Source organism: Podarcis pityusensis, assembly GCF_964106645.2.
Source record: "Podarcis pityusensis genome assembly, chromosome: 8".
Taxonomy (NCBI): domain Eukaryota; kingdom Metazoa; phylum Chordata; class Lepidosauria; order Squamata; family Lacertidae; genus Podarcis; species Podarcis pityusensis.
The window spans coordinates 62,318,738-62,341,335 of NC_138033.1; the positions used below are offsets into that span (position 1 = coordinate 62,318,738).

Below are 22,598 nucleotides of genomic sequence, written 5' to 3' on the forward strand. Positions count from 1 at the left end.
AATTCTTAAGACCTTTATTAAGAGATGCTTGCAGTTTGACTTGAAAAAATCAGGTGTATATTTCATACAAATTAAAAATGAGGTTCTTAAAAATCCGAACTGACCAGATATGAAACAATTTAAAAACCTTTAAAGGTGTATTGAGAAAAAACAGGCCTTTAAAAAACATGTTTGTCGCTCCAAAAAGGAGACCACTTTAGGTAAAAATAATAAAAATCCCATGCTGCATAGATAATGCAGAGAGTTCGAGTTATCTGGTCAACAGCAAAAAGCAAGCACTTAAGGTCTTCAGTTCCAATTCTTCTGTTCATTTCTTATTGCTGGAATTTCATATTCTCTTTAAAATTTCATATTCTCTCTTCTTTGATGACTAAACTGTAAAGAGAAAAACAAGAAGTCGCCTTACCATACTGGGTAAAACCCAAACCCCACAAGAGTAGGTCCACAGATGGCCTCTGGGCTCCACTTACACACCACCACCACATAGTGCAACATCTCAGCTGCACAACCAAACCTAGGCATCATGCATAACACTCTTTGGACTACAATGGGGAACTTACAGGGTGGTATGCTCCTCCAGCACTGAAGTGCTCCTTGTGCATATATAAAAGGAGACTGCCTGGGAGCACAGTTCTAACCTATCCATCTTGCCAGGCTACTTTTCTATGTGCAGGATTTCTGTTTTAACTGGCGAAGAATGCAATCATGCCATTCACCACTTGAAGGCTATAGTGGTTCAATCCAGACTCAAGTTAATGCCCTTAACTGTGGAGTGACAGAAACTAGGGCTGTGATTCAGACATGTGGTTTGGCAGCTCTCCAAGGGCCAGGATTCATGAATCTCCAAGGGCCAGGATTCATGAATCTTAACACACTACTGACTGCTTCTTGGAAGCCTCATTTAGACTCAGTACCATCTAAACATGAACTCAGGAAAGTTGCTTGAAGGAAATCCTATGAACTTCCAAGCATTTATTTCAAAGGGCTTGTGTAAGGATCATCTTGTAAGCCTTCCTAAAAAGACCACAAGCTGTCCAATGGGAGTGCCCCCAAGAGTTTCTTGGCTGATTTCCTATAAATTTTGTCTTTCCATGTTTGACCTCTAGAAAACTAGAGGGAAGGCCTGCAACTGTCTCCTGTTGTGAGTACCACAGAAGGATGCTGCTTGGCCTTGCCAATTCAAAACACTTCATCTCAGCTGTAGGACGTCCTTTCTGTGGTCTCTCACCCTTCCCAATTTCACCCAAAGTGACAATGAACATCTACCTGTCAAGGTGAAAACTGTTCTACATGTTGTAGACAAAAATTACGACTTTGCCTGACCGTACACACAGCTCTTCTAATCTTCACAGCGCAGTGAGCCCCACTCTGGGCTATTCACTTAACCTCTGCTTGACCAAGGTTTCTAAAAGACCAACTCAGATATTCACAAATTAGGCTGCATTGGACTCCTTTCACATGGCATCTTAGAACAGCCAGGGGGGATCACTACCACCCCAAGCCCCTTTTTGTTTTTCTTACTACCCAATGAATTCAAAATCTCATTTACTCCTTCGTGTACTGTGGTTGGTCCTAAGGGCTTTCTTATGAGCTGCATTGTGTTTTTATCACCACCTCCAATTCATTTAGCAGGTTTCAAGTGCCTATCTAAGGGCAACATTCCTGCCAGCTGCCTACTAAACAGGGCTCTGGACCCATTTTCCCTCTCTCCTGGTGGGAATTGCAGCCCACTTACCCGGATGATGGTAGAGATGGTAAGCCGGCGTTTACTCAGCCCCGCCCTGCTCGGCCTCGGGAGCGGACGTGTTCTCAGCTGATGGTTCGGCTGCCTTTGTCTCTTTGCCATCTTGTGGTTTAGGGTTTTCTGGGCGTCTGCGTCGGTAATTGAAGTTACGGCGGTACCGACGTTGAGGTGGCTGCTGACCCTGGGCCTCATCACCCTGGTTCTCTTTGTCTTCTTCATTGCCTTCCTCCCTGGGCTGTCGTTGGCGAGGAGGACCCCTGAAAGGTGCAGCAAAGCTGTGAGCATCTTACTCCCACTTCTAGGGGCAAAAGCATTTAAAGCGCCTGAGGGTAGGACATGCTCTCTGAGGGAACTCACCTGCGATAGCGTGGTCTGTAACCCCGATACACGTTCTGTCTGACAGGTCTGCCTTGTTCTCCTGCACCCTGGTTGTCAGCACCCTGGAAGATGGAAGAGGTTATAAAATGGATTGTGGTTTGCATTTAGGAAAAAATCCTGCCCTAGGCAAACTGCAATAAAAAAGCAATTCATTTTAATATGTAACGAATTCTGAATTTGACTCATACCAAGATTAAACTGATTTTTTTTAGGGTCACCTCAGTTTAATAGAAATAAAGCTGTATTACTTGGCTTCACTGTAAGGAAAGAAAAATGCCAAAATGTTGTAACTTGGAGGTAGCACAGTGTAACCTGCTGGTTTGGCAGGTATAACTTAAGAATATAGCAACCCCCTGAATTTCAAAAAGGCCAGCGCACAAAAGGCAGGTCTACTAGCTTCTGGTCTGGGTATGTGCACTACTGGCAAGGAATCCCATTATTCAGACTAGAGTTTCAAGTTTTCAAACCCGGCTCTCAAGAAATCTTCATTAGTAAAAATTACCTCCACTATCTCGCCTTGCACAGGAGCATTGGAATACTGTGGCCGCCGGCCGTAGGGCCGACGCATGTAGTAAGGTGGATACCGCCTCCTGCGGTAGGGGCGGCGCTGTTGGGATTGGCCTTCCGGGAGGCTCTCTGACCCCTCATTCTTTTCCCCACTCTCACTGTTTTGGTAATTTTGCTGGTAGTTGCGTGGAGGACCTCGACGCCGTGGATATCGTCTGTACTGGTTACGGTCTGCTGCATATTTACTGCCTTGCACTGGAACGCCACCAGGACCTGTAACGTTGGCTGCCTCTGCTCCCTAAAAATAGCCATCAAGAGACAACATGAGCAAGTGTCAGCTGCGCCAGCACAAGCACAGAGAAACCTCCCTGCTGCACCCCAGACAGAAGGAAGCTGCTGGCCTTCACTTGCTCAGCAGCTGAGATCCAAAGAGCAGGAAAGCCCCAGAGTCAGTCTAGGACAGTCACCTCACCTTTTCTCCTTCAACCACATCAAACTCCACAGTCTCTCCATCTCCTACACTGCGAAGGTACTTCCTGGGGTTATTCTTCTTTATAGCAGTCTGATGAAAAAACATTTCAGATTTAGACTTGTAGACATGCTGTGAACTCACCTGAGATCTATGGGTGGTTCACAAATTTAATAAATAATAAAATTTAAAAGTGCAAGTTTTCTAGATTAGTGATATACCCATGAAAGACCAACAGCAGATGTATATCCTGAAATATTGAACATATAGAAGGAGCCATCAAATGTGTGGTAGGTCCCCTCCCAGTAACCTGTCCAGGGTAACCTTGGGAGTAAGTATGTACCACAAAGACTTTGCAGTCATGCCAGAGATGCATAGGAAGTACATTCTGATTTATTACGTCCCCTCTAGCCCTAATTTTCTATGCCAAAGACATTAACAAGAAAAAAAATTAACTGGTGTTTCCTTCCAGAAGTCCATGTAATTCAGGGCAATCACTGTAAAAACTCACATGAGTGTCATGAGCTAGTCTTTCTCTAACTAATAGAACAAATTCTGTCTTTTTGAGTGGCAGAAGCTTTAATTCTCAGCCACTCATGTGATCACACTCTATTAAACTGACCTTCATAGTTTTGCTTACCAAACAATTTTCAGTGTCAATAGTAACAGCTGCACTAGGAGCAAAGTTAAATAGTGCTGACAACATATTCCTGGTACCCTGCTTCTGAATAAGCAAGCACCACTAACCCCATTTGAAACTAACAACCCTAATGCCCAATTCTTAAGAAACAGAACTACCCCAGGGGAAAGAACAAGTTGTTTCTCATAGGGCTTTCATCCATTTAGGCCTCCCAGCAAGGAAGCCATCAGACAACCCAGGGAAGGGAAATTTATCCACCACCAAGAAACAGATGGAAATGTATCCCAAACAGAAATCAAAGAATCACAGAATAATATAGCTGGAAGGGACCCAAAGGGTCATCAAGTCCAACCCCCTGCAATGCAGGAGGACCTTCCCTAATCAGACACCAGAGAATGATACATACTTTTTGAAAATGAATTAAGAGTCCTTGAATTGAGAATAAGACATTTGTCTTTAGCTCCATCCATTCCTCCTAAACGAAAACTGAGCACTAAATCATATTAATTTAACAACTGAATCAAAGCCAAAAATTAGTTACTGCCCCCCAGCCACTCTTATCAAGTTCAAAATGTTCCTCCCGGGCTTTTCTGAGGGAAAGGCCAGTAGGGAAAGCAATTGATTGGCAGCTGCTATTGGAAGGGCTCTGTGCACCTCCAGCAGTGATGACCGTCCCCCGACTGCTGGTCTTTCCCATGAAAAGGTTTGGCAAGGAAGAGATGAAGGCACCCTGAGCGCCTTTCAGCAGCTGGCTCTAACTCTCCCCTACCAAACATTCCTGCTTCATAGCAGGAAATGCTGGTGTTTGCTGGGGCTTTGCTGATTTGGAACCCACAGCCTTCCTCTGCGTGGGGAGAGCCATAAAAGCAGTGGGGCAATCTCTGCTCAGCTTCAAAGCTGGGAGGGTGGCTCTCTGCTGAACAATGGATGGCCTCACACTTGCTACTGCAGCTAGAGCAGGGGTCACCAACCTAAGGCCCATGGGCAGGAAATCATGTCTGCACAGACACCAAAAATCACGTGTTAACAATTGCGGGCGCGCACGCTCACGCAATCTGGCCCACGGAGGGATCTCCACTGGACCAATCCGGCCCAGATAAGATAAACCTTGCCGACCCCTGAGCTAGAGGAAACCTGTGCAGTGGGCAATGTTTCCTTCTCTTTTATCACTCTGCTTTGCCCCACCCCCAGAAAAATATTCATATTTGACAAATTATCATCCTGGTTCTTTGTTTACAAAGAAAAGTATCTTTAAGGAGCAGGATTCAACTAACTGGTCCTGAGAAGACCAGGAGGAGAAGGGGATTGTTCCATCTGGCAAACTGAAAAGCACTGGCTGAACAGAACAGCTGCTGCAGTGCTACACTGAATTCTTCCCAATGTGTCTGGCAGAGGCACCCAAGCAGCACCATTAATTTTTCAAGTGGAGGCCAGGTCATATAAATGACAGCCACTGGTGTACAGGAAAAAGCAGGAGTCCCCAAAAAGGTTGGCACCCAACCAATATGAAGTCCCCAAAAGCCTGTGAGTGCAAGGATAGATGATAAGAACAAAAATACTTTTGCTATTTTTTTAAAAAAACTTAACAGTGCCTAATAACCCAATTAGACAGAACAAAAAGCAGGCATAAGCCATTGTGTGACTTGTGGGACGCAAAAGCAAAGGTAAGGTAGCAAAGGGATAAAGACCAACCGAGGACAAGCAGGACATGGGTGGACTGCAGGGAAGTCCTGACCACTTAGGCACTGCAGGCAAAGAACAGAGGGAAGAAAAGCACAATGAAGAGAGAAGCGGCATGAGATGCCAGGTAGGCAAACAGGCACAGTGTACTGAGCATTCATAGGCTCTTAAGATTGGGTTTTGGCTACCTTATGTCAACTGGTTTCCCCTATAAAAATTCCACACTTCATAACTTCAGTTCTGAGGCAACACTGACTTCTCCCAAGAGCAACAGAACTGATACTTTTCCACCCCTTTCAGCTAATGCACAAAGTGTATCATTTCATCAAAATCCAGCATATCTTGTTGTACAAGGAAACAGTCTCACCTGGTGGACAAACACATCTTCCTTGGTGTCATTCCTGTAAAACAAGGAGTTTCATATTCAGAAAACATGACACAAAAACCCAGCATTTTCCAGGAAGGAGTGGCACTCAATTTTGGACGGAGGCCAGCCTGTAGCATTGGGGGACTGCCAAGGAACAACGCATATCACTCCTCACTCCACACCCATGACTTTCTTGTGCTAAAAATACTGGGAGTGTATTAACTTGGAAGTTTCGTATTTCTTTTTGCGGACTCTTGCAATTCTGGCTACAATGATCAAGCAGGTGTAAGTTGAAAGTTTGCCAAAATGCCTTTTTGGACAAATGACAGACCTTTCCTGCAGTAAATCATTAATATTTGATTTACAAACACTCTCACATTGGAACACAAACATTAAAGGAATATTCCAATATATGCCTTATTATTCTATTATACTTTTGCTTCCTAAATAGGGATTATTCTACTTTCTCAGTAGAGATTAAAAAAGAACAAATAAAAGCAGGTAGGGTTTCTACATGTCTCAAAGCACCAAGTATAGTCATCAACCCTTCCCCTATCCTGCAGTCACAGAACTGTACAGGAGAGATTACAGGATGTAAACACAGTCAATGCCAAAAGACTTTCCTACCACACTGTATTGCAACAGCAGAATGAGCTAGGTGGAGTTTATGACTGGACACGGGTGGGGCTACAAGTAGGACAAAGATTTTCAAGCGTGATGTAGATAAATACAATGACTTTGTACAGAGAGTGCTTTCTGATCAGGTGTATCAACTACACAAGGAAGTTACATGCCAACATTAATTCATAGAATTACAAAATTGTAGAGTTGGAAGGGACACCAATGATCCTGTAGTCCAACTACCTGCAACGGGGAATCACAACTAAAACATCCTTGACAGATGCTTAAAAACATCCAATGAAGGAAAGTCCACCACCTTTTGAGGAAGTCTGTTCCATTGTCAAACAACTTTTCCTAATGTTTAGTTGGAAACTCCTTTCTTGTAACTTGAACCCATTGTTTCCAGTCCTAACCTCTGGAGTAGAAGGAAACAAGCCTGCTCCATTTTCCATGTAACAGCCCTTTAGAAATCTGAAGATTGCTATAACTCCTCTCTTTACCAGGCTAAACACACCCAACTCCCTCAACTATTCCCCATAAGGCTTTGTTTCTAGACCCTGGATCATCTCAGTTGCCCTACTCCATACATGTTCCAGCTTGTCAATATCCTTATTAAATTACAGTACCCAGAACTGGACATAGTATTCCAGGTGTGGTCTGACCAAGGCAGAATAGAGCAGTACTAGGACTTCCCTTGATCTGGACATTGGGCATCTACTGATGCAGCCTAGAAAAGAACCAGCCTTTTTTTTTGCTGCTGCTGCATCACATTGCTGATTCATGTTAAGACCCCTAGATCCTTTTCATAAGTGGCTGGGTATAAATAATAAATTATTATTACTATTATTTTAAAAATATAATAAAGCACTGTTGGAAAGCCAGGAGACCCCCATCGTATATTTGTGCACCTAGTTATTCCTTCCTAAGTGCAGAACATTACATTAGTCCCTACTGAAATTCATTTTTTAGTTTTTGCCCAGTTTTCCAATCTGATAACCCTGATTCTATCTTCTGCAGTATTAACTACCCTTCCCAGTCTGGTGTCATCTGCAAATTTGATGAGCATCCCCTCAATACCTTTATCCATATTGTTTATGAAGACTTTGAGCAATACTAGTCCCAGGACAGAACCCTGTGGCACCCCACTTTTTACAGGATAATGAGGAACCATTAGTGAGCACTCATTTGGTTTGGCCCGTCAACCAGGAGCTGTCTCATTTCAACTGCCATTTCCTGAAATAACCCATAGCGCCTTTAAGACCTGTGCATGCCCCCTTTTGCCACACTGCACATGTAATATCACGGCCATGCCAAGTCATATTCAGAAGTACATGACTGATGGAGCCTATCTCAATATCTACCAAGGCCCATTTCAGTCCTGCCTACTAAGACCCTCAACTGATTGGCCTGAGGTAAACCAGACCCACCTGCATAGAGGCCAAACATACTAGAATAACCACTGTTTCATACATGACTGCTATTGAAACACTACAAAAAGTGCTGCCAGCTGTAGTGACGTGGAGAAATGTCCCCAAAGAGGCAGCAACAGCCGCCCTGCCTTTGCACTTAATTGCAGCCATGGCATAAGAAAAAGCGAGAGGAAAACTAATCAAATTCCATATAAACTGAAGTCACACTAATCTAAGGCCTTAATATAGATCAATGCCATTCACAAGACAGATTTACATATGGCAGGCAATGCAGCAGGGCACCTACACATCTCAAAGTGGACAATCTGCCAGAAGGTACATGTATGGCAGAGGTGGAGGAACTATTTAAGCTTTTTATTGTTTTTTTAATTACCTACATGCTTTTCATTTGCCATGTACTTTAGAGAAGCCCCTGGGGCATTTCTCTGGGTTAGGCAAAATGACCAGGAATCTAATTAACATAGTTTACTCATACCTGCTTTGAAAAACAACCCAAGGTAGACCCAACCCAAGGCAGACAGCTAGCAGCACTTTATTTTAAGTGTGTATGTTATACACACACTCTGTAAGAACATCTGTAGATAAAAATCTACTACCCTGTATGACCAGGGGGTTTGGTTTGCTGTGTGCTCCTTTGGCCAATGTTCTGAGGCAAATTAGCAGGAACTGTAAGTAAAAGATGGCTATTATCACTGTGGACAGTCCTCACCAGCCTTTATAGATATTTGGACTTGCCTTTTCACTCTCATTGCTGCTTTCCTTATTGAGACTGAGGGACCCCAAAAGGAACAAAACCACCACATGGTATTTTACTAGCCTTCAGCCAAGGGGTATAATCATTTCCTAAATCTGGCCGTCTCTGTTACAGTATGCATGTTGAGTCATGCTCAGTTTAGTTCTAGCACTCTCTAGAAGTTCTGCTGTCTCAACTGCTCTCTCTCATAGTTCACCTATCTTTTTATACTTCTTGGCTCACATTTGATTTATTATGCCCAGTCTTCCTCTAATTTACATGTTGGAAGAACAGAAGTTACGAAGAACTGCCAAGATACCATATTAAAGAAGCCATCTGTGAGTAAACATTTATGTCTGCACATACAGATACTAAACCAGTGGTGGCCAAACTTGGCCCTCCAGCTGTTTTTGGACTACAACTCCCATCATCCCTCGCCAACAGGACCAGGTCAGGGATGATGGGAATTGTAGTCCAAAAACAGCTGGAGGGCCAAGTTTGGCCACCACTGTACTAAACCAATCCACTGACATGTACAGCAAAGAAGCTGAAGCAGAGTGGAATCGGTATCATTAAGTCCTGTGCACAAATCTAGCTCAGCCTTCATCCATCTGCTTTTGAACTACAAATCTCATCAACCCCAGCCAGCACGGTGCCATGATATGAGTTTTAATCCAAACAGCTGGAGGGCATCAAGCTGGGAAAGCCTGATCTAGCTTGATACTCAGAGGACAGCTTTAGAGTGAAAAGGCACATTTCACTGGCCTAAATCAGCTTTCAAAAAATGATCACATCCAGCCCCTTCTCACCTGTTGATGAAGCCATAGCCGTTCCTTACGTTGAACCATTTCACTGTCCCCAAAACCTTCGTTGCTACAAAAAAAAAAGAAAGAAAGAGTGACTGCAAGTTAAGATGTATGCTCCCTCTGCTCCTCTCTCTCTCTCTCTCTCTCTCACACACACACACACACACACACACACTATGAGGGGCCATTCAAAAAGGTCTGAGCCACATATAGATGTTTATCACTGGACTGCAGCATCATGGCTGCTGCTCTCATGTACCAAAAGATGAACTTTCCTGATGCCATGGGTCAAACATGAGTAAAGAAGCTTATTGCCTTAGCCATGAGTTCAGTTTTGTGGCCTCAGGCAAGGTACCCTCAACCCTCTCACCTGCAATAAGGGATCTTTATTGAGATAATTTTGTACTGCATTTGCACACACATATAGTGCAATTACATATGTGTGTGTGTACACACACTATATATGTGTGTTTATAATTAAAAACTAATTTATAATTAAAATATAGAATTTATAATTAAAATATGATGTATTTCAATCTATTTGAAAACATGAAAGGAAATGAGGATAAGACACCGTCAATATTAAAAGAACTTCACAAAACATGCAGCCCGTTCCTATACATTCACTATACTATACCCATTCAATAAGGTAGATGTATGACTGCAGCTTTCAGATTTTTTTAAAAAAGATATATATAATTTAAACAAACTTTAAGGTTTTTTTAAAGGCTTTAAGTTGCAGGAATGAAACTTCAAAACTGACTCCAATGGACCTTGTGACATCCCAAAGTCCTGAATCAAGGGATGAGCGATCAAATCATGTGCGCATTTCTGTCAATTTGCCAACCAGCCCCCAAAAATAACAGCAGCAAAGCAGAGCCTGGCCTGCTCTTGTGCACTGAAAAGCCATTTGATATGTGGAAAACAGATGCAGATTTTCACAAGGAAAGGAGCATGATCCACCCGCAGACCAAATGGCTATTTAAAAATGGACAAATAGAGGGGAAGGGGAGACTCAAAAGATGGCAACCTGCTAATGGACAGTGGCATGGGAAATGCTACTGTCATTGTTGGTTTTTGTGTAAAAAGAAAAAAATGGATGTAGCTGAGCACATACTTTAGCATGCAAAAGGTCAAAGAATTAATCTCAAGCATCTACAGCTAGGGCAGAAAAAGACTCCTTTCTGAAACCAGGCAGAGCTGCTATCAGTCTGCAGATTAATATTGAGCTCAGTGTAATTCAGAATAAGGCAGTTCTTCCTACTCACACTTCAATGGCAAAACACACCTTTTGAAGCTGGAAGGTCTCATGTTCAAACTCCAGCATCTCCAGGTGAGGCTGGGAACCACTACTGCCCCAAACCCTGGAGACCTGCTTCCAGTCAGTGTAGTCCATTCTGAACTGCATGACCCAGAAGTCTGATATGGCAAGAGGCAGCTTACTATATCCCTATAACCCTCAACCTGAATCTACTCCCCATCCCCGATTAAGGTAATTTTTTAAAATATTAAAGCTAGCCCTCCAGTAAATAAAACAAGCAAATTTAATTAAAACTTGCAGTAATAAACTATCAATTAGTTATATACACAAGCACACACACTCTCCCCTCAACTGTCACACTGTGGTAACCATTCCAGCAGTGGGAAAACTGAGAAGCAGAGTTCACTCAATCTGCTCTGCTGTGACAGGCCAGTGGCACCATGCCTCCCCCCATCTGTCACCTAGGGGCAGCCATTCCATTAGGCTGCCCCAGTGGGAAGAACAGGAAGCAGGGCTCATTCCACTAGCTTTGCTGGAGGCCCAGCTTCCTCAAACACCACCTGCCCAGGAACTGGTGCCTAAATTTAGATTTCCCCCACTTCCCTTGTGTATCATGTTTTTTTAAAACTGTAAGCCTGCGGGGCAGGGACTGCCTTGATTTGATTGTGTGTAAGCAGCTCTGGAAGTCTTTTTGGCCCAAGAGCATGGTATAAAAATGTACCAAAAATTCAGCTACATGAAACATCACAGCTACTGTTCAGAGAACAATCTGCGGCTAATAGCATCAATAACCGGGATTAATGGAGAGCAGGGAGGGGGGGCTCCCCCACGGCAATCACACAAAGGCTGCGCGCGTGGCGGACATCTTGCGCCGTCTTCTCGGCCACGCCCCCTCCCACACGCACGCACGAGCCGCTTGCCTTCCCTTTCCCCACCAACATTTTATCCGCGCAGGCGCGCTAAGGAGAGGGAGCGCGAGGCAAAGCGCCTCAACGGCCGGGGCACGCGCTCGGACCTGAAGGGGAGGAGGGGGGGAGTCTTATTAGAATATGAGGAACTAGGGGAGGAATAAAAAGACTCAACGCGGCCAGCCAATCCAGGAGGGGAGAACGGAACGGAGGCGGAGACAAGAAAAGGCACGAGCGCGAGCAACCAGCCCACCGTCAGCCAATCATCGAGGCGGGAAATGGAACGTGAGTGAGGAGTCGGGAGGGGGGAGAGTAGGGGATAAAAAGCGCGCGCGGGAGAGGAAGGGGGACAGAAGCCCACGGAGCTAGCCCAGTCTGTCAGTCGCTCAGCCGCGCCCCCGTTAGCACTCGCGCGCGCGCCCCCGCAGGCCCCGCCCACCCTCCGCTCCTCTTTCCCCCGCCCGTCGTCCCTCACACGCTCCTTCCCTCCCTCTTTTTTTCCGAGCCCCCAGCCTCACCGATGACCTTCTTGTCCCCGCCGGCGGGGGGCGCCGCCGAGCCCAGGCCGCCGCCGTTGGATCCGTTGCCGCCGCCGCCGCCTCCTCCGCTGCCGCCGCCGTTCCCGGGCTTGGCGTCCGGGGCGACGACGATGGCGGTTGTGGGGGACGGGGGTGCGGGCGCCGCCAGGGGGGCCGCCGCAGGCGCCGCCGCCGCTGGTAGAGGGGCGGCTGTGGCTGTGGCGGCTGCGGCGGTGGGCGACTGGGTCTCGGCCTCGCTGCTCATGGCGGCGCCGGTGTCTGTCGGCGGACGGTGGTGGTGACTGGCTTTCGCAGCAGCTGCAGCAGCGCCGCCTCCCGCGCGGTGTTGATGGTGACTCGGGGGCCGGCCGTTGGCGGGGGGGGGGCTGCTCCCTTGCTCCGGGCTTGCTGGGCTCCGCTCTCCGCTCCCGATACCGATCGAACTGGCCACAATGGCGGCGCGCACTCGCTAGCCACCCCGCAGGCGCCGCCCACCGTGCGGCGCCTATTGGGCGCCGGATTCCGTCAGTCAGTTGCCGCGCGTAGCGATTGGGGTGTCGAGGCGCGCCTGAACGTTCGGGCCTATTACATTGGCCTCGGGAGCCCGTCTGTCAGAAGCTGCGCGCGGCCATTGGCTGGGCTCCAGTCCTCTTTTCCTCCCTCCTCCTCTGAAAAAAGAGTAGATAGGTTGTAACATGCGCTTGCTTGCCTCGCACAGTCTGCCAGTCGATGGGTTTCGGGTGGTGATTGGGCGAGAGCGCTCCCTTTTCCTGCCCCTCCCTTTTGGGGAAAGGCACAGTCAGGAAGTGCCCTTTCCTAACCCTACATGGGGACCATGTGGTCGAGGGAACCTAGGTTCCCTTGCCTTGTGGGGCCGTTGCCGCCCTTCCCCGTTCAGGGCCTACACATTCTCTGCCCATGCAGTAAACCACGTTTACTCGGAAGCCCCATGTGGTTTAGTGAGACTTACTCCCAAGTAAGTGTGCACAAGATCGTGGCCTCTTGTCGCTCCGTGTGTTTACTCAGCCTTCGTTATTTTCACTGGGGCTTGCCTCTCGGGTAAATGTGGCAGAACAGCGGTGGAGAACCGGTTTCGAAGACCAAAGGCTTCCTTCCCTCGCGGGCCAGCACCTAAGGGCCGCGTGGCAGGGGTGGGCGGAGCCGGGGCAATAGTGGGTGGAGCAACAGGTGCGACTCTTACCTTTGTATGGGAGACTTCCTGATCCCACCCACGCATTGCTCGTCCCAGCAAGCAGCACTCTTGCTATTCTATAGCGTGCAGAAGTCTCCGAAAATGGTGTGGAGCCAGGATGGTGAAAAGGGAATGGGCTGGGCAGAGTCCCAAGAACCAGGTAGTGGATAGCTACGATCCGCCTTTCAGGACCTGTGGTTCTACACCCCAGAGCCTTAGGGCAGCTCCACACTAAACATTTTAAATACATTCAATGCACATCTAAAGCACATGGAAGGGCAGATCCTGAAGCGGAGGCTCCAATTCTTTGGCCACCTCATGAGAAGAGAAGACTCCCTGGAAAAGACCCTGATGTGGGGAAAGATGGAGGGCACAAGGAGAAGACGACGACAATAATGAACTGAAAAAGGTATTTAAATATACCTTTCTGAAGAAACCAGAGGCCTTTCTCTTGGGCATTGTCGGCCAACTGGTGCCAAAGAAGGACAGAACCTTTTTCATGTATGCTACAACAGCAGCAAGAATACTTATTGGAAGACACAAGATCTACCCACTTTGGAAGAATGGCAGATGAAGGTGATTGACTACATGGAATTGGCGGAAATGACTGGCAGAATCCGAGACCAGGGAGAAGAGTCGGTGAAAGAAGACTGGAAAAAATTTAAGGACTGTTTACAGAAATATTGTAAAATTAAGGAACTTTAGAAGGATGCTGGATAGAAATTAAGAGGTTTTTAGCTGTAATGCTTTAAGAGACATGGAAAAAAAAAGGTTAACAATTGGGTAAAAGATTAATGGTAAGGATTTGCTGAACCAACAAACTGAATTGGAATACAAAGAAGGGAGGTATGAGGAGGTCTGGGGAAATAAGAGTAAGGAAGATAGGTTATGGAACATTATTGTGTTTTTAACTGTTTTATTTTGTATGTTTTTCTTACTTTTTGCTTTTTTGCTGTAATTTACACTTTTTTCTTTGTTTTCTGTATTTTTGTGAAACTTTAATAAATATCATTTTTTTAAAAAAAAGGATTAGACGACGACAGAGGATGAGATGGTTGAACAGTGTTCTTGAAGCTACCAGCATGAGTTTGACCAAACTGCGGGAGGCAGTGGAAGACAGGAGTGCGTGGCGTGCTCTGGTCCATGGGGTCACGAAGAGTCGGACACGACTAAACAACAACAAAAGCACATGGGTTTTCTCATGCTTTTTTCTGGGGGGATGCAGGGGTACGCATACCCCTAAACATTTTGTGAATCCAAGTTTGGCTTCATTGGGGGGGCAGTATTTCAATATGAATAAGAAAATGAGAGTACCCCTAAACATTTTAAGAAAAAAAGCACAGGTTTTCTCAAAGACCTTACAGAACTCTAGTTTTTCCCTCACAGAGCTACCATTTCCAGCACCCTTAATTCCCAGGATTTTGGGGGGGGAAATCATGTGCTTTAATTTCGGATCTGCCCTTAGTCAGTGGATAATAATAATTTTATTATTTGTACCCCAGCGCCTCTGATGGGCTTGTCCCAGCCACTCTGGGAGGCTTCACGAAACATTAAAAACTTCGCTATACAGGGTTGCCTTCAGATGCCTTCTAAAAGTTGTATACGTAGTTCTTTATTTCCTTGACATCTGATGGGAGGGCATTCCACAGGGAGGGTGCCACTGCAAAGAAGGCCCTCTGCCTGGTTCCCTGTAACTTCTCTTCTCACAGAGGGAACCACCAGAAGGACTATTACCCTTCTAACTTGGAAGTAAACCCTGCTGTTTTCAATGGAGTTTTCTCATGCATCCAAAGCAGAATTACCTAAATGTAGTTCTTAATTGTGGGTATACTTGCATAGGACGGCTGCATGCAGATGAAAATGGCTTTATTTTCCCTGATGTGAGTGTTCTATTGCAATTGTCTTCAATAAGGCTCGGAGCCTGATGTACTCTTACCTGGGAGGGAGGCCCACTTACCTCTGTGGAACTGACTAGTTAGTAGATAGACATGCATAGAATGACACTGTAAAACTCCTCACTCCAGCACCTGAAAGACTTCCTCAGTTTTGCTTTACCTATCTGTCTATGATCACTTAGGAACAGAGGAACCTTGCTTATATAGTCAGAACATTCGTGCTATCTACACTGACAGTGAGTCTCCAGGGTTTCAGGCAAACCATGTCTCTCAGCTCTGCCTGGGGTGATGGGGTATTGAACCCAAACCTTCTGCATGTAGAGCAGATGCTGGACCACTGTGCCTTCCACCACAAGAAGACTGGGACTGGCAGTGTTCACAAGCTCTAACCCAGCCTTAATGAGAAAACAGATGGGTTGGTTTGTTCAGCCTTACACCAAGGCCATCAGCATCCTGTTAGAAACCAGAATTTTGTATAATTAATGACACGCAAAGCACCCCCATGTAGTTTTTACTCAGAACTAAGTCCAACTGTGTTCATGTATGATTTGAATCTGGTTCCCCAAGGACCTGTTCTTTACTAACAATCCTTGAACATGCCTTGGAACTTTGTGTCCCTCCTCATTTGAACAAGCCAAGGAAACTTTGCCAAAGTGAATTCTAGCTTCCCCCATTCATCCTGAAGCCCCTGTGAACATGATGGCTTTGAAATAAGCATGGTTTAGATTCATTCAACCCTCTTACTCAGACCACATTTTGTCCAACCCACATCAGCTCATCTTCCCAGGTACCAACTCCTAGTTCTTACCTTGAAAACTCTCCCCAACTTTTTCTATCTGCTTTTATTTCCTTTTAAATGTTTGTCTGAGACTTTTGCTCCTCCAGCTCCGCCACCCTCAGGCCATGCAATGTCAACTATTCTGCCTTGTTTCCCCTTAGGCAGCAGTGGTGCAAAGTTTGGGGCACCCTATGCAAGTGCACCTGCTCCTAGCATCTGGTTGCTCAATATTTCAAAGAGTAGACAGACCCTTGGTGTGGTTTTTCTTTGTTTTTACACGTCTGAGTTCTGATCGTGCTCCTCAACACTGAAGAAAAAGAGCTAAACACCAGGAAGATCTAACTGGCAGTAAGAGCTGCTTGACAGTGGAACGGACTCCCTCGGAAGATAGCGGACTCTCCTTCCTTGGAGGTTTTTAAGCAGAGATTGGATAGCCCCTCTGCCATGGATACTTTAGTTGAGATTCCTGCATTGCAGGGGGTTGGACTAGATGACCCTTGGGAATCCCTCCCAACTCCGAGTCTATGAGCAGATATACTTGCATGACACAGACTGCTGACCTAGTTCAATCCCAATAGAATGACTTTTGCGCTATGGAAGCATCTTGCTTCTCTCCTTCACCCAACCCTTTGCCCATTCATCCTCTTCATGGCAGGGATGGGAAAATATGTGGCTTTCTGAATGTTGCTGGACCATGGTTTTCACTGGGGGAATTGGCCATGGTGTCTGGGGCTGACAGGAGCACAGCATCATCTAAAGGGCAGCAGGTGTCCCATAGACTAGTGCTTGAAACTGAGTATCTGATGGAACCTGCTGCCATAGCAGCAATGAAGACTCAGCTGCATCTACACCCTGTGGTCATTGCCTGATCAAAGTATCTGGCAAGCCAGGAAGCTATTTTGCCAAATGTCAGAGGGGTAAGTCTGTGCAGGCACCACCTGCGAACAGCACACTGGGCAGGTCAGTGGATGACCACAAACAGGAAGCAAGTAAGAGTTGGCAAAGACATTTCTGTAATCTAGGAGAGTGCTAGCTCTAATCCCTCTCTCTTGGTCTGCCAGAAATCCCATTAGGATGTTATAGGCACACGGGCTAGCAGAAAGTTATAGACAAATAGCTTTTGTGGCGTATTGTGCGATTTCTCAAAAGGGACACTTTAGATCTGTATCTGTTCACTCTATTACTTCCTCTCCCCCAGTAACCCATTAGCCTCTGCTTGAAAATCGAGAGGTAGACATATTTTTTTTATATAAAGTAGGGTGAGATCCAATAGGCACTTGCAACTGTGGCAGCTTAGCAACTGCCCCTGCCAAAGCTGTTTCCTCCCTCCAATTATTTTGCTGACTTTTATGCTGTTCCTTCAGTTAATTGCTTATTTCAACCTATAGCTATACTGTATCCTTTTTGGTTTTTTGGGCAATTTAGGATATGCTTTTAATAATAAAGATAAAGGGTTTTGTGCAATGCTAATTCTACTGTATACCCACTTAAATCATTGAACATGACTTAGGCCCATTTCTTTCACTGAGAAAGTTAGATATAACCCATTATTCCTGCTACACCCACACAAGATGAAAACACCAGGCTGTGTTGCTGTATACTCCTTGCTCTGCTCTTCTGGGGAGAGGCAGTGTCCAAATACCCAAACAACCACTTCCTGGGCACTGTGCTTGCTGTCTGCTGAGGATTGTATCCAGTTCTGTCCCTACTCCGGGTAGGACCACTGGAGTTAATGAACACAATAACTTGAGTCCACCACTTTCAGCAGGTCTCCTCTCAGAGTAGGACATCATTGGATACACCCTTAAGACTGAGCCACAGGTGCTTAATGAATCACACAAGGTTTCTCAACTGGATTTTTTCCTTCCTATTTCTCTGAGTAAAAAACGGACTGCCACACCTAAAAATAAAATGACATATACCTATCATATATACTGAGAACAAACTTGATTCTCCATGCCATTCCTCCTCCAAAACAGCACCACCAATGCAGAAAAGAGAGGGAACAGCAAGGCTTGAGTGAACCCAGTGGTTTGCAAAAATAAATTTCATGGGGCAAAAGCTTTTTTTGGGGGGTGGGACTCAACCCAGTAAGGATTAAGAATACTCTGGTCCAGAAGACAAATTTTTGGAGGGTTGGACAGAAAACGGGGGAGGGGGAATGGAATGGAGAGTTCAGGAAGAATCCTGGTGGAATCCTGAACAGGGGGCATGGTGCACTGCAATGTTTTATTGTAGGCCTCACTTGCAATTGACCCAAGTCCAGGTTCCCTGGGATGACTCACTCGATGGACTTTGCTGATGTCACAAGACAATGGCCCCCAATAATTCTTCCCGTTTGGCAATTCCTTGTGCATTCCAATGGAACAACAGACACTTAACCAAATTTCTTTATTTACAATGGGGGGAGAAAATTAGTTTGGAATGTGTGGTAGATGAGGCACCACAGGAAAAACATGGAACAACCAGGAGGTGATGGTGATCCAAGATGGAAAGAGACTAACCTGGAATCAGGAAGAGGCAAAGAGTCAGTCATCATCACAGCTCTAACACAGTGTACCAGAAACAGAACATTTCAGCCCAAATAAGATGCTTTGTGAATGGATCTTGGCAATGCCACTAGAGGTCCGTGTGGGGTTGCAGCACCCAGAGATACTAGTGATCCACTCAACTATGCAGCTGGGGAGCCCACAGGATGGGTAAACTCTTTCTCCAGCTGGAAGGCCACATTCTCCCTTGTCCAACCCTACGTGGGACTTTATGCCATTTGTGGATGTGGTCACACCTGTTGTAGGGACTGGTGATTGCCAAAGCCTAAGAAGGGTCTTAAAGAGGATGGATTTTGTGCCAAGGCAGCTCATACGATGCAGTATATGAGTGTCGTCAGCAGACAAACCTGATTTCCTTTCGATTAATATTTTCTGCATTTATTGTACTTAATATAATTTATTTAGCAATGTGTTGCGGGAACTTGAGGGCTCTCAAGGAGAGTGTAGCCTCCACTCTTGACCACTGTAAACCTTTATTCAGCAACTGGTCTGAGTTGGAGACTCCACCAGGCCGAAACAGGATTTCAAAACCAGATGAGCAAAACATTCACCTTCAAAATGTTACCTGATAATTACATACCTGTCTCTAGTTTGAATGAATGTTAAGATTGTTACAAAGCTGAATTCTGCACTTTTATGGAGCACAGCATACACTACGGTTTCATTCAACTGAAGTCAGATTCAGAAGTAGACCCACTGAAATTGATAGGCATTATTAAGTTTGACAATTTGATGTGGTCTACTTTGAGTCTGACTTGGCTGTATACAAACCTTAGCATATGCTGTATTCCATAAAAGGAAAAAATTCAGCTTCCTAAAAATCTTTATTTTTTACTCAAGCTAGAGATAGATATGCAATATAGCTTATGCATCCTCCCTAGCTTCATTGGGCCAGGTTGTGGCTATCACAGCTATGGAGATGGGTACCTACCTTGAGAATCGTTTCCCCCTACATCTCACCACATTGGGCAATCACCACTGGCAGTTTGGGCTTGTTATTTGGACCGGTCGGCACGTTCTGAGGAGGGAGCAAAAGGCAGCATTATGAGGAGACCCTCAGCCCCTGCTGGGAAGAGCCATTATATACTTTCCCCACCCCTTAGCAAGCCATTTTCAAGATAATTTTTCTCATCTATGATTGGTTGGTGTCCTCAGGACCTTATTTTTCTACTGGCAAACCTGCAACCCACAAAGTTGTGTCTCACAAACTGACGGAGATCATTCTCAGTTTTGAGCTGAAGAGCTGCCTGCCACTTTGAATGATGTAAAGCAACATCCCCATTTACAGTTAACGGATCAGAATGGTCAGAAAGGCAGCAGAAGTCAAGCCTGATCACTCAAGCCCAGGGTGGTCAACATCTTCATGTGCTTTACGTTCTGCCACAATAAGGACTAGAATCTTAACTTAGATTCCTGAACTGCCCAATTCTGCATGGTAATCTGACTGCCGATTTGTGCACCAAACCCGCAAATTAGCACAATAGTTACTTCTCTGGCTAAAATACTTACTTCAATTTTTCTCATGACAAGCAGCCCGTCAACTATTTTACCTGCCGGGGTTAAAAAAAAGGATGATTTTAATTTTTCAAGTATTTCCAACTCAACATCAGCAAAATTAAGGTCAAACAATGCAAGAGAGGACTGTGTACAGATGTGGCCTTGCTTGACCATGGAGATCTCTTCTAGGGGTTCCCCATGGCTCAGACACACGACTCATATCTAATAGGATCTGTGCATTTGATTGAGTCTGTGGAACTCCTGACTGAGACCCCCTTCCTGTTAAACTTCTGATGACTGATAAAGACCTTTCTATTTCAGCCAGCATATAAGTGAACACTCCTGTTTTTATTACTGATTCTATCTACTTCATTTCCTTTGTAACTTTATTGTATGCTGCTTAGAAGCTATGTGTTACGGGCTAAATAAGTTGCCTAAATAAATAGAGAAAAAGGGAATCATTCAAAAGCAGATTGCAATACGGGGATGGGCGATGGGTTTGGGTTGTTTTTTTGGGGAGGGAACTAAGTGAATTCCCACAGGCCCTCCCAAGGCCATGGACACACCTAAAGGAGCTTTTCTGATCTTGGTCCTTGCCCAGATTGGAACTAAGAGCATAAGAAGAGCCCATGGCCCATCCAGTCCAGCATCCTGTTCTCAGAGTGGCCAACCAGATGCCTCTTCTGGGAACGCTGCAAGCAGGACTTAAGCACAAGAGCACTCCCCCTTCCTGTGGCTTGCAGGAACTGGTATTCAGAAGCATTACAGTCTCTGACCCCTGGGTCAGACCACAGCCATCTATAACCCTCTCTCCTCCATGAATTTGTTAATTCCTGTTTAAAGCCACCACTGCCTCCTCGGAGAGAGAGTTCCAAAGTTTAGTTATGCTCTGCATGAAGGTAGGACTTGTCCTGACTACTCACCAAAGACTACATGCTTCCCATCCAGCCAGTCACACTTGGAGCAGGTGATGAAGAACTGGCAGCCATTGGTGCTGGGGCCACTATTTGCCTAGCGGGGGGGAAATCCACATAAATCATGGAAAGCAAAGGCCCACACTCAGCCTCGCTCTGCCACAGCTGGTCTGGTGCACAGGATCCCAAAGGAACAAATAAATAAAAGGTAGTCCTAAGACCACCCTACTATATGTGGACTAGCACAGAAGCTCTGATCTGGGCAGAGAAATGAAAATCACTTCTTTTCAGGGTGAATAAGCTAAAAACAGATTAAAACATATACCTGGACATGCCTGACTAAACCATAATGCTTTTAGCAGGTGCTACACCAGGCCTTTATGATGGCAGGAAAGGTCAAAAATACTCTGAGCCCCTGCTGAACGACCGCAGTTTCAGACAGATTATGAAAAAATTCTGTTTCTTAAAAACTGTTTAATGAGTATTGTGCAATGTATTTGGTTATCTGTATTATAATGTACATTGTAATGTGTTTGGCAGAGGAAATCTTTTCTCTGGTCAACTGAAAGTTAAACTGTCACTGGGGGGTCTTAACTGACAGTTGGGGAGGGGCTGGAGATAGAACTCTCAGTATGCAACTGAAGGATAGAAGAGATGTATACTCTGATTGGTGGTTGCTGGTTTAGAATTCTTAGACTGACAATGTGATTGGATGAGAATAGACTGGGAGGGGCCAGAAGAAGTGAATATAAGGCTGGGTGCTAGATAGCCGGAGTCAGTCTGCGCTAGACATCCAGAGGAAGAAGATAGCAGAGGCTGAGAACTGAGGAAGAGCGGAGAAGACCTGAAAGGCTTGGCAGTCAAAGAGTAACTGGGGTAGCCAAGCGACTTGACTAGCCAAGACGGGAACATAAACAGATCTGGGATTCAGCATGGCTGGAAACAGAAGCTTCAATGAAAGCTCAGTTAAAGTGTTGGTGAAGTTTGACTGAGGTGGAGTATAATATAAGATCAGTCTGTCAGAAGTTTTATCAGGATTCCTCAAAGCTGCCTTGGTTTAGTCATAGTACTGTAAAAAAAGCTGCTGTTATTAAGTATATACACATTTGAAGACACAGTAACTTACATAAGCTTGTGCATTGCATCATAAATGTTAGTACCTTGTCAAATACAGTCGTACCTCGGAAGTCAAATGGAATCCGTTCCAGAAGTCCGTTTGACTTCCAAAATGTTTGGAAACCAAGGCGTGGTTTCCAGTTGGCTGCAGGAAGCTCCTGCAGTCAATTGGAAGCAGTGGAAGCTGTGCCAGATGTTTGGGTTCCAAAGAACGTCCGCAAACCGGAACACTCACTTCTGGGTTTGCAGCGTTCGGGAGCCAAAACATTCGACTCCCAAGGCATTAGTGCATTTGACAAATATATTAATGACATGATTGGCTTTGCCCCACACTTACATCTCACGGGGTTATTAGTTGGTAAAGGGTGTAAGTTATACTAAATGGTGTTAGCAGAATAGGTTTATGAAAATCATTACAGTGGGAGCTGGGTTTTCTTGTTATTAAGAAAATTATCAGCATGGGCTTCAATGCATGTACAACTCTCACATGCCGCAAACTGATGGCTCTTAAGGTCCAGGAGAGACTGCTACCTTTGCACATGGGCAAGAGCAACCCCAGCTGCACCCTAGTTCCAAATGTAGCCAAGTTGCTTCC

At 45.4% G+C, this 22,598-nt stretch overlaps 2 protein-coding genes and 1 long non-coding RNA gene across 7 annotated transcripts in view; 1 reads left to right on the forward strand and 2 right to left on the reverse strand.

Moving 5' to 3' along the window:
* YBX1 (Y-box binding protein 1) lies at positions 1 to 12,513 on the reverse strand. The gene is made up of 8 exons (XM_081017213.1): positions 12,063 to 12,513; positions 9,379 to 9,442; positions 5,786 to 5,819; positions 3,102 to 3,191; positions 2,625 to 2,927; positions 2,102 to 2,184; positions 1,736 to 2,001; positions 1 to 375 (listed from the first exon to the last, which is right to left on the reverse strand). Exons 1-7 carry the CDS (start codon positions 12,325 to 12,327, stop codon positions 1,767 to 1,769), a joined length of 1,074 nt encoding a protein of 357 aa, XP_080873339.1. The 5' UTR covers positions 12,328 to 12,513; the 3' UTR covers positions 1 to 375; positions 1,736 to 1,766.
* LOC308483396 overlaps positions 9,454 to 22,598 on the forward strand; it is a 25,418-nt gene continuing 12,273 nt past the window's right edge. For 4 of the 5 annotated variants that reach the window (XR_013989649.1, XR_013989650.1, XR_013989651.1 and 1 more), the window contains exon 1: positions 21,213 to 21,880. This is a non-coding gene — a long non-coding RNA (uncharacterized lncRNA). Of the gene's footprint in view, positions 11,841 to 21,212; positions 21,881 to 22,598 lie in introns of those variants that run through there. The other variant, XR_013989648.1, reaches the window with a different exon arrangement.
* The window catches only part of PPIH (peptidylprolyl isomerase H), an 11,392-nt gene continuing 7,098 nt past the window's right edge, over positions 18,305 to 22,598 (reverse strand). The window contains exons 7-10 of the mRNA XM_081017220.1: positions 20,897 to 20,984; positions 19,986 to 20,026; positions 19,408 to 19,494; positions 18,305 to 18,431 (exon numbers count right to left, since the gene is read on the reverse strand). Of these exons, the coding sequence (XP_080873346.1) occupies positions 19,426 to 19,494; positions 19,986 to 20,026; positions 20,897 to 20,984 (198 nt within the window). The 3' untranslated portion in view covers positions 18,305 to 18,431; positions 19,408 to 19,425. The remainder of the gene's footprint in view (positions 18,432 to 19,407; positions 19,495 to 19,985; positions 20,027 to 20,896; positions 20,985 to 22,598) is intronic.

What these genes read in the sequence shown, in the direction of transcription:
- YBX1 (XM_081017213.1), bottom strand. Translation starts at nt 12,327, where the DNA reads ATGAGCAGCGAGGCCGAGACCCAGTCGCCCACCGCCGCAGCCGCCACA. An exon ending in GGCTATGGCTTCATCAACAG is followed by an intron (nt 5,820 to 9,378) that starts GTGAGAAGGGGC and finishes CTTGTTTTACAG; the next exon opens with GAATGACACCAAGGAAGATG. An exon ending in AAGATGTGTTTGTCCACCAG is followed by an intron (nt 3,192 to 5,785) that starts GTGAGACTGTTT and finishes TTTTTTCATCAG; the next exon opens with ACTGCTATAAAGAAGAATAA.